This window comes from Balaenoptera ricei, chromosome 18, assembly GCF_028023285.1.
Source record: "Balaenoptera ricei isolate mBalRic1 chromosome 18, mBalRic1.hap2, whole genome shotgun sequence".
Lineage (NCBI taxonomy): Eukaryota > Metazoa > Chordata > Mammalia > Artiodactyla > Balaenopteridae > Balaenoptera > Balaenoptera ricei.
In genome coordinates, this window is record NC_082656.1 from 459,597 (window position 1) to 475,489 (window position 15,893).

The 15,893-nt window shown below is 41.9% G+C and overlaps 1 protein-coding gene across 5 annotated transcripts in view; it reads left to right on the forward strand.

The window, feature by feature from the left end:
• The window catches only part of MPHOSPH8 (M-phase phosphoprotein 8), a 51,127-nt gene extending 36,246 nt beyond the window's left edge, over window positions 1-14,881 (forward strand). For 2 of the 5 annotated variants that reach the window (XM_059903224.1, XM_059903225.1), the window contains exons 7-14: window positions 61-149; window positions 5,289-5,429; window positions 6,076-6,162; window positions 8,547-8,701; window positions 10,497-10,651; window positions 12,813-12,940; window positions 14,023-14,106; window positions 14,535-14,881. In XM_059903224.1, the coding sequence (XP_059759207.1) occupies window positions 61-149; window positions 5,289-5,429; window positions 6,076-6,162; window positions 8,547-8,701; window positions 10,497-10,651; window positions 12,813-12,940; window positions 14,023-14,106; window positions 14,535-14,576 (881 nt within the window). In that variant the 3' untranslated portion in view covers window positions 14,577-14,881. Of the gene's footprint in view, window positions 1-60; window positions 150-5,288; window positions 5,430-6,075; window positions 6,163-8,546; window positions 8,702-10,496; window positions 10,652-12,812; window positions 12,941-14,022; window positions 14,491-14,534 lie in introns of those variants that run through there. The other 3 variants (XM_059903222.1, XM_059903223.1, XM_059903227.1) reach the window with 2 other exon arrangements.
• Window positions 14,882-15,893: the final 1,012 nt, after the last annotated feature.

Sequence of the window (15,893 nt, forward strand, 5' to 3'; positions counted from 1 at the left end):
GGGGATCCCCTTCATGAATCTAGGTATGTAAAACCTAATTTATCTTTTCTTTCATTTTAGATGTATTGAGGGATGCTGTGAAAAACGGGGATTATATTACTGTGAAGGTTGCACTTAATTCAAGTGAAGAATATAACCTGGACCAAGAGGTAAAGTGTCTATAAAAATCTCATGAAAGGAAGCTGGAAAGTAACTCTTTTAAAATAATTCAGTTTTAGTCTTTCTTTTCTTAACTTTTATAAAAGTGATACATGTTCACTTTATAGGATTCAAACATTCTAGAAATGTATAATGTAGAAAATTACAGGGCTTCCCCGGTGGTGCAGTGGTTAAGAATCCACCTGCCAATGCAGGGGACACGGGTTCAAGCCCTGGTCTAGGAAGATCCCACGTGCCACGGAGCAGCTAAGCCCGTGCGCCACAACTACTGAGCCTGCGCTCTAGAGCCTGTGAGCCACAACTACTGAGCCCACGTGCCGCAACTACTGAGCCCACGTGCCGCAACTACTGAGCCCGTGTGCCTAGAGCCCGTGCTCCGCAGCAGGAGAAGCCACTGCGATGAGAAGCCCACGTGCAGCAACAAAGACCCAATGCAGCCAAAAATTAATTAATTAATTATTTTTAAAAAGAAAGAAAATTACAGGTCCCGTAATTCCAACCCCAAATAATAACCATTAGGTTTAGCCGTGATTTGCCTTGTTTTGTCTGTGGTTTAACCTCCGCACTTTGAGGGGAAAGTGACTCCTCGTTTTCATGTCACCATTTGTGTTTCATTGGTAGTTGCCTATTTACAACAACTGCCCATCTTTCTATTGTTTTTTTTGGTTGTGTGTGTGTGTGTGTGTGTGTGTGGCCGCACGGCGAGGCTTGCAGGATCTAGTTCCCCAACCAGGGATCAAACCCATGCCCCCTGTGGTGGAAGCGCACAGTCTTAACCACTGAGCCACCAGGGAAATCACCCAGCTTTCTATTGTTGCTGGGTTTTTTCATACTGATTTGTAAAGATTTTAATGGAAGCATATTAACCCTTTCTCTGTTTTTATGTTTTTATTTTTTGAGTCTTATTGCTTGGAGGGATTTTTATTTTTAGGTAGTCATGTCTGTTGATCTTTTCCTTTATGGCTTTTGGGTGTCTTACCTTGCTTAGAAAAGATTCTTGTATTTTCTTCTTTAGTTTTCTTGCTTTAATGGTGGATTTGTTAGGTTGAATCCTTTAGGATTGCAGTAAAAAGATTATTGGGATTTTCTTTAAAATCACATGAAATACATAGATTAATTTGGCTCAGAATTGACATTTTTACATTTTGAGTCTTCCATCCAGGAACATGACAACTCTACATTCATTCAGCTCTTCATTTATTCCCATAAGCAAAGTTCTTTGGGCTTTTTTCTTCATATAGTTCTTGTACGTTTATTTTAGATGTATTCATACGTATTTTATAATTTTTAAATCATTTTCCATATATATGCTGTGTACAAGAGACCCACTTCAGACCTGGGGACACATACAGACTGAAAGCGAAGGGACAGAAAAAAGATATTCCATGCAAATGGAAATCATAAGAAAGTTGGAGTAGCAATACTCATATCAGATAAAATAGACTTTAAAATAAAGACAGTTACAAGAGATAAGGAGGGACACTACATAATGATCAAAGGATCAATCCCAGAAAAAGATGTAACAATTATAAATGTTTATGCACCCAACATAGGAGCACCTCAATGCATAAGGCAAATGCTAACAGCCATGAAAGGAGAAATCGACAGTAACACAATAATAGTAGGGAACTTTAACACCCCACTTACACCAATGGACAAATCATCCAAACAGAAAATAAATAAGGAAACACAAGCTTTAAATGACACAATAGACTAGATAGATCTAAGATATTTATAGAACATTCCACCCAAAAGTGGCAGAATACACTTTCTTCTCAAGTGCACACGGAACATTCTCGAGAATAGATAACAGCTTGGGTCACAGATCAAGCCTCGGAAAATTTAAGAAAACTGAAGTCATATCAAGCATCTTTTCTGACCACAACGTTAAGAGATTGGAAATCAGTTACAGGAAAAAAACTGTAAAAAACACAAATTCATGGAGGCTAAACACTGCACTATTAAATAACCAAGAGGTCACAGAAGAAACCAAAGAAGAAATTAGAAATACCTAGAAACAAATGACAAGGAAAACACAACGACCCAAAACCTATGGGATGCAGCAAAAGCACTTCTAAGAGGGAAGTTTATAGCAATTCAATCTCACCTCAAGAAACAAGAAAAATCTCAAATAAACAATCTAACCCTACACTTAAAACGACTAGAGAAAAAAGAATAAAGAAAACCCAAAGTCAGTAGAAGGAAAGAAATCATAAAGATCAGGGCAGAAATAAATGAAATAGAAATGAAGGAAACAATAGCAAAGATCAATAAAACTAGAAGCTGGTCCTTTAAGAAGATAAACAAAATTGATAAACCCTTAGTGAGACTCATCAAGAAAAAAAGGGAGAGGACACAACTCAATAAAATTAGAAATGAAAAAGGAGAAATCACAGCTGACACCACAGAAATACAAAGAGTTATAAGAGACTACCACAAACAACTATATGCCAATAAAATGGATAACCACAAAGAAATGGACAAATTCTTGGAAAGGTACAATTTTCCAAGACTGAAACAAGAAGAATTAGAAAATATAAACCTATCACAAGTAAATGAAATTGAAACTGTATTTTAAAATCTTCCAACAAATAAAAGTCCAGGACCAGATGGCTTCACAGGCGAATTCTGTCAAACATTTAGAGAAGAGCTAACACCCATCCTTCTCAAACTCTTCCAAAAAATTGCAGAGGGAGAAACACTCCCAAATTCATTCTACAAAGCCACCATCACCCTGGTACCAAAACCAGAAACAGGTATCACAAAAAAAGAAAATTATAGACCAATATCACTGATGAACATAGACGTAAAAATCTTGAACAAAATACTAGCAAACAGAACCCAACAACACATTAAAAGGGTCATACACCATGATAAAGTGGGGTTTATCCCAGGGATGCAAGGATTCTTCGATATACGCAAATCAATCAATGCGATACACCACATTAACAAATTAAGGAATAAAAGCCATATGATCATCTCAATAGATGCAGAAAAAGCTTTTGACAAAATTCAACACATATTCATGATAAAAACTCTCCAGAAAATGGGCATAGAGGGAACCTACCTCAACGTAATAAAGGCCATATATGACAGACCCACAGCAAGCATCATACTCAATGGTGAAAACCTGAAAGCATTTCCACTAAGATCAGGAACAAGACCAAGGATGTCCACTCTCACCAGTGTTATTCAACATACTTTTGGAAGTCCTAGCCACAGCAATCAGAGAAGAAAAAGAAATACAAGGAGTACAAATTGGAATAGAAGTAAAACTCATTGTTTGCAAATGGCATGATGCAATACATAAAATATCCTAAAGATGCCACCAGAAAACTACTAGAACTAATCAATGAATTTGGTAAGGTTGCAGGATACAAAATTAATGCACAGAAATCTCTGGCATTCCTATACACCAACAACGAAAAATCAGAGAAATTAAGGAAACAATCCCATTTACCATCGCAACAAAAAGAATAAAATACCTAGGAATAAACCTGCCTGAGGAGGCGAAAGACTTGTACTCAGAAAACTATAAAACACTGATGAAAGAAATCAAAGATGACATAAACAGATGGAGAAATATACCATATTCTTGGATTGGAAGAATCAATATTGTGAAAATGACTGTACTACCCAAAGCAATCTACAGATTCAATGCAATCCCTATCAAACTACCAATGGCATTCTTCACAGAATTAGAACAAAAAACTCTTACAATTCGTATGGAAACACAAAAGACCCCGAATAGCCAAAGCAATCTTGAGAAAGAAAAACGGAGTTGGAGGAATCAGACTCCCTGACTTCAGACTATACCACAAAGCCACAGTAATCAAGACAGTATGATACTTTACACATAAGATGGTGTAACCATCTTATTTTTAATTTTATTTATTTATTTATTTATTTATTTTTGGCTGCATTGGATCTTCATTGCTGCGCGCAGGCTTTTCTCTAGTTGCGGTGAGCGGGGGCTACTCTTCGTTGCGGTGCACAGGCTTCTCATTGCGGTGGCTTGTCTCGTTGCGGAGCACGGGCTCTAGGCGTGCAGGCTTCAGTAGTTGTGGCTCGCGGGCTCTAGAGCGCAGGCTCAGTAGTTGTGGTGCATGGGCTTAGTTGCTCCGTGGCATGTGGGATCTTCCCGGACTAGGGCTCGAACCCGTTTTCCCTTGCATTGGTAGGCGGATTCTTAACCACTGCGCCACCAGGGAAGTCCCCTTATTTCAATTTAAGTGGATCCTCTTGAGTCTGTCTAAAGTACTACTGCTAAGAATCATTTTTCTTATATTTGTGTTCCCTCCAATTACTCAGACAGGCAAATTTTGCTAGACTTTCAGATTACAGCTAAATTAATTAGTACTATTGGAATTTGGTTTTATCAAATGTTATTTAATAAATTGTTTGGTTTTCTCATATGGTCATTGCTTGAACTAGTGAGTGGAAATATTTTAGCTAATAGTTACCTTTTTTTCTTTTGTCAGCCTTTTGTAGTTTTATCTCTGTTAAAAGAAGTTTTCTTTAATTTCTCTATTTTGTTACCGACTCTCAGAAACTAACCATATCAATGTCCCGTTTGCCACTTCTGAATTTCCTTCTGTATCCTTAGAGAGAACTCAAACTCTCACTTCCCAACGGTTATATTTACATAGGCCAACATTTGTCTCATCCAGAAAGCATTCATTTTAGTTTGTAACCAATAGAATGGACTTGTGTGACTTCTCATGGTCATTTCTAGCCTTCTATCTTTGGGCCAACCAAATGAATATAATGAATATATGCGTTTCACCTGTTTTCCCTAAAACACAGGAGACTTTTGAGATAAGTAAGTACCTTTGCCATTTATGTGGCATCAGCGTTCACTGTTCATTTTGTATCAAGCAGAGTGTTGATATGCCTTTAGAAATTAATACGTGGAAGTTGTAAAATTTTATGGTAACACATATGGAAAAATTCTAAAGGTTATTAGTTTCTGATTGTTAGGGTATTTTAGTGAAGAACCTAAGTACGTAGATGCATAAGTCAATGTATTTCAGTGATTTCACATTGAAACATAGTAAATGAAAAAACTTAGTTCTAAAATTTTTCTGATTAAACATTGACATGTTTTTTCATAAACAAAACCAATACAGGATTCAAGCGGGATGACGCTGGTGATGCTCGCGGCAGCTGGGGGGCAGGACGACCTGCTGAGGCTGCTCCTCAGGAAGGGGGCAAAAGTGAACGGTCGGCAGAAGAACGGGACCACCGCGCTCATCCATGCTGCCGAGAAGGTCGGCCACTCAGAAGGCTTTGGTTCGATAGTCTTGGGACCGAGACAGAGTCTGTCTCTGCAGGGAAATGTACCGGTCCTACAGTCACGTAACTTTAAATTTTCATAGTTCAGTTCATCTGTAACTTGTCATAAATGGATATGTTTTTATTGACAGTCGTACCTTGTAATTGAATTTGCAAAATCATTTATCTAGTTGGAAGTGATTTATATTGAAAAAGAAATTCTCATTAAGGTATTAATATTGATTTCTTAGATCTTTTAAAAATCTTTCCCAATCTAAATTAAGTGTTCCTTTTGGTTAATAATTTAATTAAAATGTTCCCATATATTATCTTATTAAAGGATTGATATGCAGAGTTTCTTATGCTGAAACCAGTGGTTAAACTTGAGGTTGGAGTGTCTGGCACACGGTGCGCGGCTGTGCCAGTGCCTGTGCTGGGGCCGCTCCCCGCAGCCTCCAGCTTTCCCAGGACCCTGCACGGGGGAGCTGTTTATATCGTGTTCACCATCCTGCTTGGGATAGAATCTGAGTACTTTTCCTGGTGGATAAAAATTAAAATAAAATAAAAATCTTAAAACGTCTAGAAATATTACTTGTAAAGAATTTGGGGAATTAAATTTACTTTTTTTTTTTTCTTTAACAGAACTTTTTAACGACAGTGGCTATTCTTTTGGAAGCAGGAGCTTTTGTAAACGTCCAGCAGAGCAATGGTGAGACGGCTCTAATGAAGGTAAATGCCTCCCTTGGAGCAGTCCTCCCCTCAGATGCAACATGGTCCTGCTGGGGTCTCCAGCTGCTGCTGTGCTGGGGCTGCTGTATGATGGGGACAAGACTGTCTGTGGACCTACAGGTCGCAGCTGAGTGGGAGAACCAGACCCGCAAAGAGGCAGTTACTCAGTGTGATGAGCGACGTGGTGGTAAGAGCCCAGGGAGCTATGAGCTTATGTACAGTGGACGCCAGGCTCAGTAATGTGGATTTGAGCTCAGCCTTGGGATGGACCTGGCAGGTGGCTAAGCCACGTCCTCAAGATCCAGGTCAGCAGGGATGAAACGTGTGAGTGGAAGGGGAGCAGACTGTGCCCTGTGCAGACCTGGGCGTAGAAAAGAGGGATGTGCACGTGTTACTATTTCACACTGGTGACTTCATCTTCTGTGCTTGGAATTGTGGTTTGCACAGTGGGGTGGTTTTGTTTATTTTTGGCTGCGTTGGGTCTTTGTTGCTGCGCACGGGGTTTCTCTAGTTGCGGTGCACAGGCTTCAGTAGTTGTGGCTCGCGGGCTCTAGAGCACAGGCTCAGCAGTTGTGGTGCACAGGCTTAGTTGCTCCGCAGCATGTGGGATCTTCCCAGACCAGGGCTCGAACCCGAGTCCCCTGTATTGGCAGGTGGATTCTTAACCACTGCACCGCCAGGGAAGCCCCATGCAGACAGTTTCAAGTGGAAGGTTGTTGAAGTCCCCCCTCCCTGTGTAGCAGTCTTGCATTTGCTTCTAGGGGACCCCGCCCAGTCCAGCACGTTCCTCTGGCAGCTCCAGGTTTCTGGCCTGAGATGCTGTCCACACGGCAGGTTGTGACCCTGTACCGTGTGTGGAGGCTGAGGCCCACTTGCCTGCTCCCTACATGCAGCTGTGTGAGCTGCTCACCAAGAAGGCGTGCGTCTGTGGTACCTCTTCCCAACCTTCTTTCCCGAGTCTGGAAGGCAGCCTGGTCAGAGCCCCCAGTTGGCGGGTGCCCTGGCCCTGAGTCTGTGCTTGACTGTGCAGTTCTAAAGGCCTGCGTCACCTGCTCCCTCGGCCTTCTTCCACGCTTGGGGGTTAAACCTTGCTCACTGCTGGTGTTTCTGTTTCTTTTTTTTTTTTTTTAAGGAATTCCTTTATTTTTTAATTTATTTATTTATTTATTTATTTTTGGCTGTGTTGGGTCTTAGTTTCTGTGCGAGGGCTTTCTCTAGTTGTGGCAAGCGGGGGCCACTCTTCATCGCAGTGCGCGGGCCTCTCACTGTCGCAGCCTCTCTTGTTGCGGAGCACAGGCTCCAGACGCGCAGGCTCAGTAATTGTGGCTCACGGGCCTAGTTGCTCCACGGCATGTGGGATCTTCCCAGACCAGGGCTCGAACCCGTATCCCCTGCATTGGCAGGCAGATTCTCAACCACTGCGCCACCAGGGAAGCCCTCTGTTTCATTTTTGATTCATGGAAATGTTTATTTTGTCCAGGAGCCCTCCTTTTGAATTTCAGTTCTCCTTGTGTGTTTCTACTGAAGTATGTTTAGAGCACAGGTTGCACATGAAAGCATGAATTTAAAACTTCATCTTATTGAGAAATCACCAGGCACATCCTAAACAGCAGATGCCCGCACAGTCTGAAGCATGGTGGGGGTGGGGGGTGTGAGGCGGGGGTGTGAGGCGGGCTCTCCGCATCTGTGCCAGGGAGCTAGGGGCTAACCCTCCCGGCAGCGGGGAGCCATCTGAAGGGCCAGCCTGGAGAAAGACAGAAGCAGAATAAAGGTTGGGTTTCGCTGCATTGTTTGTTTTTAATGTCCCCCGTTACAGTGGGGGGAATGGATTGGTTTGCAGACTTGTAGGGAGGTTCTTAAAATTAAGTGGAATAATAATAGTCTGCACCGAAGTAGTGACAGTGGAGACAGAAGTGGACAGACTGAGCAGTCTTAACGAGGTCAAATTCACAGGACTTAGTAACTGAAGGTGATGGTTGGTCCCCTATTTCTTAAGTTAGAGAACACGGGCAGCACAAATGGAAGATTTTTACACGCAATGGACCTGGAAATGCTTAGGTGTTTTACACGTGGATCTTAAGCTCAGGAGAGAGGTAGGCGGGAAACTCAGATTTGGCTCTGAAAGGGGTCGCCCATTAAGGGTCGGAAAAGGCCAGAGATGGAGGAGGGCCAGGAGGGAGAGGTGTTTGACTATGGTCTGAATTAGGCAGCCCTGTCTGTCCTGCTCACTGAGGAAAAGGACCACAGCACTTGCACTTCCCAGACAGTTTCCGACCCCAATGGTTCTTTTCCCTCCCTTCACGGAGAACCAACTCCCAGCTCAGCGTAGAGAGAGGGACACTGACCACAGTCAAGTAATTATTACTCCTTTATTCCTGACGCAGGCCTGTAAAAGGGGAAATTCAGACATCGTCCGCCTTGTCATTGAATGCGGGGCTGATTGCAACATTCTGTCAAAGCACCAGAACAGTGCGCTGCATTTCGCAAAGCAGTGTAACAATGTGCTGGTGTATGACCTGCTGAAGAATCACTTAGAGACGTAAGTGTGGAGTGAATGTGCCTGGTGCCTATTTGGACACATAATTGGAGTGGCCTGTGTGTAACTGCTCAGAAAAAGATTGTCAAGTACAAGTCCTGACAGGTCTGTGGTCTCAGAAGATGATGAATTTTAAAAGTGGTGTATGAATTATTTTTCTGCAAGTTATTGAGGACTTAGAAACTGTCAAACTTAACGCTATATTAAGAGTATCATCTTAAAATCTTAATTATGCTCTTAACTTGGCTCCCAAACATTTTCTTAAAACCATTTAAACTTTTTAACAGATAATTTTTTAGAGGTTTTAGGTTCCGAGCAAAGTTGAGTAGAAAGTAGAGATTTCCCGTATACCTCCTGCCACCACATGTGCACACCCTCTCCAGGTGGTGTGTCCATTACAGTTGATGGACCTACAGTGACAAGTGCTCATGACCCAGAGCCCCTGGTTCCCCTGAGGTTCCCCTTGGGTGTTGTCCATCCTGTGGGTTTGGACAAACGTAATGACGTGTCCCCACATTGTAGTCTCACTGCCCTAAGCATCGTCTGTGCTCCGCCTGTTCCTCCCAAACTCTGGAAACCACTGATACCTTTCCTGTCTTCTCCAGAATGTCGTTTGGTTGGAATCATACAGTATTTGCCCTTTTCAGATTGGCTTCTTTGTGACAGGCATTTAAGTTTTCTCCATATCTTTACATGGCCTGGTGAGCTCGTTTCTTTTTAGTACTGAATAATAATTACATTGTCTGGAAATTACCACAGTTTACCCGTTCAAGTTCATGCTTTTTCAAATGAATTCTAAATCATTTTATTTTATTGGAAGTTCACGTTAAGTAATTTAGTAGCTTTTTGTTGCTTATTTTGGCCACACGTACGTGACAGGAGCTTCAGGAACAGTAGCGAGTGCAGGCAGGGTGTTTACTGTCCATGTAACAGAGCCCCGGGTCGGCAGCCTTGGGCAGGGACAGCCACTCCTCCCCGCTCCTCCTCACCCACCAAACACAGGACATGACTTGGATCTTCACACCTGAAAGATGGTTATGCCCCTTCCAGATGTAGGATCCATGTTCTAAGCAGAAAATAAGGTAAACTTCAGACAGGAAACAAAAAAGGCAAAGGCCAAAAAGGGAGTGTGTGCCTGGGGACTCTGCCCACGCAGACGGCCTTCGCCCACCCGGGTGGCAGTGACCGGGCGGCCAGCAGGCAGGGCGACCAGCCTGCCTGGTTTGCCCAAGGCTGAGGGCTTCCTGGGACGCTGGGCTTGGTTTTGCATCTGTGATGAAAGGGTTCTTGGGACTCCACACTCCTTGAACCAGAGCATCCTGGGATGGGGGTGGGTTGGTTACCTTCCCAGCAGCGTTGTCTAAAAAGACTTTTGGAATTAGCAGTAATCATTTTATTTGACTGCTTTCTAAACTAAGTACTATAACAAGACTTTTCTGTGTGTGGCAGTTCTTGGGTTTATCTTCTGACAGAATTCTTATTTCTGATTCATTGACTTATCCGAGGAGTGTGTACAGAGCTCTGTCTGCGCGCCGGGCACCACACGGAGGGCAGGGGGTGGCCACGGGGCACAGACTTGCCCACTCGGAGCCTCAACACAGACAGGCATGTGATGTGTCAGGTGTGAGAGCTAAGGAAAAAGAGCAGGGAAGCAGGAGAGAGGCTGCTGCCTTTTTTTTCTTTCTCCCCTTAAGGTTGATCTGGGAAAGCCTCATTGTATTCAACAGTCTGATGATGTTGTAGCTCATGGTTCTTCCCTACACAAACATTAACAGCGTTTACTGTACTTGTTTATTAGACTTTCAAGAGTAGCAGAAGAAACAATAAAGGATTACTTTGAAGCGCGTCTTGCTCTCCTAGAACCAGTTTTCCCAATAGCATGTCATCGTCTCTGTGAGGGCCCAGACTTTTCAATGGATTTCAATTACAGAACCCCACAGAACATACCAGAAGGTAAGCCTGTGTTTTCTCTCATTTTGAAATGTGACATTATAAACTGATTTTCAGGCAGAACTCTTTATTCTTTTAATAAAACCTTAACAAATTCCATTATGTGTAATAATTATGTACAATAGTTAACAGCACTGATGCTCTGGCAGAAAAAAAGAAACGCAGCTGAGACTCACCATCCCAGATGACCCCAAGGGGTCCACACAGCAGCGTGTTAGCACTCGTTTTAAAAGTATGCAAGTTGAGTCTTAATAATTATACTAGTTTTTATTAAAATTGACTTATTAAAATTTAGCTTTCAAGATGATAAGCCCAAAATCAATGTTTTCCCTGAATTTTATTATCACTAATAGTCTTGCCCTTTTAAAAAGACAAAGAAAAATGAATATGTCTTGTCCCATAGTACAGTTTAGTAGCAAGAGATGAGAACTTCAGTTCTGCTTCCTAGTTTCTGCTCATGGCCCCTCCTCCAGGACACGGGTGCTCCGTATACAGAGTGGAGGTGACAGTCTCTCTGCCTAAAAGGTAGGAAACTGGGTTCTGGCTTATTAAAAAAAAAACAAAAAACAAAAAAACAACCCACCCGTTTAAAAAATACGTATTTGTTAATGGAAATTTAGTTGAAGAAAATATAGCTCTACCCGTCAAAGCCAGCCATTCACAACACCTTAGTGATAGTGAACTGTGGTCTTGACAGTCCACGCGGACTGCCTGCACCGCCAGGCACGCGCTGGTGAGCTGAGCCCCTGCACTGGCCGGTCACCCACCTCCACACCTGTGCTTCGGTTCAGCGGGACAGTCCTGGGTTACATACGGCCGGTTTTGCACTCGTACAACGTCTGCATCCACTAGCGGTTTTTTCCAAAGATGCCCTGTCGTCCTCAGATGTGAGATCCTGGTAGATTTTCCTGACCCTCGAGACTCAGAGTGTCGTGTCGTCTCTCAGAGCCCCACCCAGACCAGGACTCTCAGCCAACACCTTGGTGAGATCTTGGGTGACTTGCAAGCACTCAAGTTTGAACAAACACTGACCTTGGTCTCTTGAGGGGTGTGTGGCTCTTAAGAACTGAAGAGAAACAATTTATACTGATACCATGCAACAAGCACCAGGAACTTGATTAGGGTCCGTTGTGTCATATTCTGCGTATGGATCGAGTATTTCTGAGTCAGGCTAGAGCTGACGAAGGACGACCATTCCTCTGCTGGATACCACTCACTGTGGTCGGCAGAATAGAAACATGACCTTCGTGAAAGTGTTTTCTAATAGGATTTCACTGCCGACGGCCATCCCCACAGGCTGTCTGACGAGGTTCCACTGCCTTTTCTGCTCTACAGTCACGGGGACACAGCTGCGTTTTCACAGCGGAGCTGAGGGGAAAACAAGAAGAGCCTCTGTGTCTGCCGCGGGCCTTTCCTTCTCCTCTCATCCTCGGTGCTCTAAGCAGGGAAGCTGCATCATAAAACAGAGAGCAAAACCCTGTGTCAAACCTCACATAGCTTGAAAGGAGATAAAAGAGCCAGGGACCTGGTGTGCCCTTTTTTTCCTGGAACCTGAACAAATTTTAAAGCCAGTCATTCTTTGGGGTCTTTTTATGAAGTGTCCTCGTTCACAAGTTTTTAACATCATATTAAAAAACAACTCATGTATCTTTCATATTATCAAAAGTACAGTTTTTGTTCAGAGAATGAATCTTGCAGAATATTTTGCATATTCAAAAGCTTCAAATCTTACCCAAACTTTTTTTTTTCAAAATGAGATTTTTTTTGGCATTATAAGAAAATTCAGAAAAGGCAAAATAGTATGTGGAAGACCGTGGAAAATTCCTCAAACCCACACTCAAAAACCACAGTCCACAGGTTTCGCTTCCATTGACACTTATAAATTCAGTAGGAACTTTTAAATACCACTTAAAAAAAATAATTTTAGTGTAGAAAAAGCATATTTAAAAAGCCTGTTGATGAGCTGTCAGTAGCTACTCAGACTAAAAGTAAAAAGGGTTCTGCGGTCTGAAAAGCACTAGATAAACACCAGCAGGTTTTGCACCTGGAGGACCGCTCAAATCTTGCAAACGAGGGCGGGGTACCGGGCCTCCTCCCTCAGGCTCTGCAAAGTGGCCTTGGTGGGTTGGGAATTAAAATCTCTATTTGTATCTCCCCAATTCAGGCTCCGGCGTCCTGCTGTTTATTTTCCACGCAAACTTTTTGGGTAAAGAGGTCATTGCTCGCCTCTGTGGACCGTGTAGTGTACAAGCTGTTGTTTTAAATGATAAATTTCAACTCCCTGTTTTCCTGGTAAGAGTTTCTATAGTTCATTACTGAGGAGTACAGTCTTCTGATCAAAAGCACAGATGACATAAATTCTTCTGTTAACTGTAGTTGTTGGAAATGGCAATAATCCATAATTGTAAATTGTTTTAATTGGTATCTGTGCTTTAAATTATGTTTACCAAGTCTTGGAACTAACATTTTGAAGATAAATTCTTATGGTACAAGAAACATCCTATTTAAATATTATGCCTTTTAATGCCACTATAATTACAAATGATCACTTAAAGGAAATTTAGGGAATTCAGAAAGGAAGAAAAGCATGCCTGTGCATGGTTCAAAACCGAAATATAAACACTGAATAGCACTGGTTGTATTTATGCTTAGTTTAATTTTAGGTAATCACAGTATAATTTTGATTTTTATTCATTGTGAACTTTTTGTCTTATAAATTTTTTATTTTTGGCTGCGTTGGGTCTTCGTTGCTGCGCGTGGGCTTCTCATTCCGGTGGCTTCTCATTATGGCGGAGCACGGGCTCTAGGCGCGTGGGCTTCAGTAGTCGTGGCACACGGTCTTAAAGCTGCTTCGCGGCATGTGGGATCTTCCCGGACCAGGGCTCAAACCCGTGCCCCATGCATTGGCAGGCAGATTCTTAACCACTGCGCCACCAGGGAAGCCCCACTGTGAACGTTTTAAAATACAAATATATAATAACTAAACTACTAGTGGCTATGTACATTCTTTAGCATTAAAAATGCCCTTGAAGAATCGTTGCCTATGTTTCCTTTGCCACATATAAAATTCTCTCCTTAGGGTGAATTTAAATTAACTGGTTATGAAGATTTTTTAACGTGCATGCTGTATATGGCTGGATACATTCTAATGCCGAAAATTTTTAATCTATATATTGTTTTTCCAGAAAAATGTTCTCTCTTTAACGCAATGGAAAAGTAAAGAAATCACAGCATGTTGTCTTATAAAGAAATTCAAACAAACTTGTATTTTCTTCTACATCATTAGAGTCTTAAAGGTTTCTGGAGTCTGGCTGTGTCTAGATGGAGAAGTCTGTCTGCAAAAATGCTGATCTATCTTTTGGTCTCTTCCCCAGGACAGTCATTTTGTTTACTCGTTCAGCCCTGCCGCAGGCCTCAATAAACTCTTTATAAGGTTGACGGAAGCGCCGTCTGCTAAGGTGAGAATCTCCTTGCATCTGCTGTCACTGCTCAGGTCGTTCCTTCAGGTCACGTTATTAGAGAAGATTTTCAGGAATGTCATGCTGTTCCTGGTGTGCCTGCCTGGGTCTGAAATGGGTTCAACCCTCTTTGATATCCATGGTGTGCAGCAGTCTGGTGATGTTCTGTGCTTTTGATATTTAATTGCCACATGTATGATCACTATCAGGACCAGAACAGTCTGTGTAACAGTACAATTAACGTAGTAACCTAAAAACCCAATTGGACTTTTTAATTAAAATAATGGTAGTCTAACAACCCACACTGATAACCAATTTGACAGTATTGCCAAAGAAGGGAAACAAGTCTTGCCCATGTGTGCTTTTTTTCCCCTCTTCTAACTAACAAAGGGGAACTCTTGAAATATATGCTTTTTTTCTTTCAACAGGTTAAGTTGCTAATAGGTGCATACAGAGTACAGCTGCAATGACCAAAGAATTGGGAGAGAGTTATTCTCAGACCTATTTCTAAACACTCTTCAAAGCAGTTTGGAATTCTGGCACAGCTCACACTTCCAAATTAAAAGTTTCTTCTGTAAGCCTCTTGCATTTAAGGCCTGTCACCTGTTACAGTCTGAGAGATGGGGCATGGTGCATCTAACATATAAAACACAGATGTAAGTATTTGTGCCAGTGTTCTGAAATCTAGATATTGTGTCCACAGACTGTATGTTTTTCCACAATGTGGAATGGTTCATATGAGGATTATTTAATTAAAACTTTTTTTAACTTGAAATTTTTTACTAGCCCTAGTGAATTTTTGTGTTTACAAAAAAAAAAAAAAAAATCCAGTGGGAACGTTAGCACTAAGTTAAGGTGTGAGTTTGCAGCCCTTGAAGTAGGACTAATCTAAGGTGGTAGGCAGGTTCGAGGGAGGAGGTCTGATCTTCCCAACGGGCCACTGACACAGATCCCGAGTAGGTGACAACTTTGTATATTTGCAGTTACCCTTTATTGTTTGAGAAGATAATAAATCAGAATCTGAGATAATAGCAAAAAAAACCAGAAACCAGACATTATGAGCATAAAAGGGGATATTACATGTGAACTTTATCTTTGTTCTTGGAATCCAAGTCATTCTGAACAGCCAGATCTTGTTACTTACTTATTTTGAACACTGGGAATGCCAGCCAGGCTTTGCCACACTCTGCCTCCTGAGAAGGGTGACTGCCCACAGGTCTAATGCTTATATTCTTTCAAGAAATATTTGGCAAACTAATGAATCAAGCTGTCTGGGTTATGGAAATGTATAAAATTGTTAATTTCCAGATCAGTTTTGTAATTGCGTGGGTTACAATTTTAATGAAAAAATTTCAGAATGTCACATACGTCATCCCTCATCATCCATGGGGAATTGGTTCCAGGACCCCCCCTCAGATACCAAGATCCGAGGATGCTCAAGTCCTTGTGTCATATTTGCATTTAACCCCTTGCGTATCCCCCCCATATACTTTAAGTCATGTCTGGATTAATTTACAATACCTAATACAAGGTAAATGCTATGTAAATAGTTGTAAATGCAGTGTAAATTCTATGTAAAGAGTTCCTGGTGTGCAGCAAATTCAAGTTTTGCTTTTTGGAACTTGCTGGAAAATTTTTTTTTTCCCCAGTTATTTCCATCTGTGGTTTGTTGAGTCTGTGGATGCAGAAACTGTGGATACTAAGAGCTAACCACACACACGGTATAGATTTTTCAGAGTACAACTGCCTTTTCCTAGTTTCCTCAATAAAATACCACAATGCTGGTC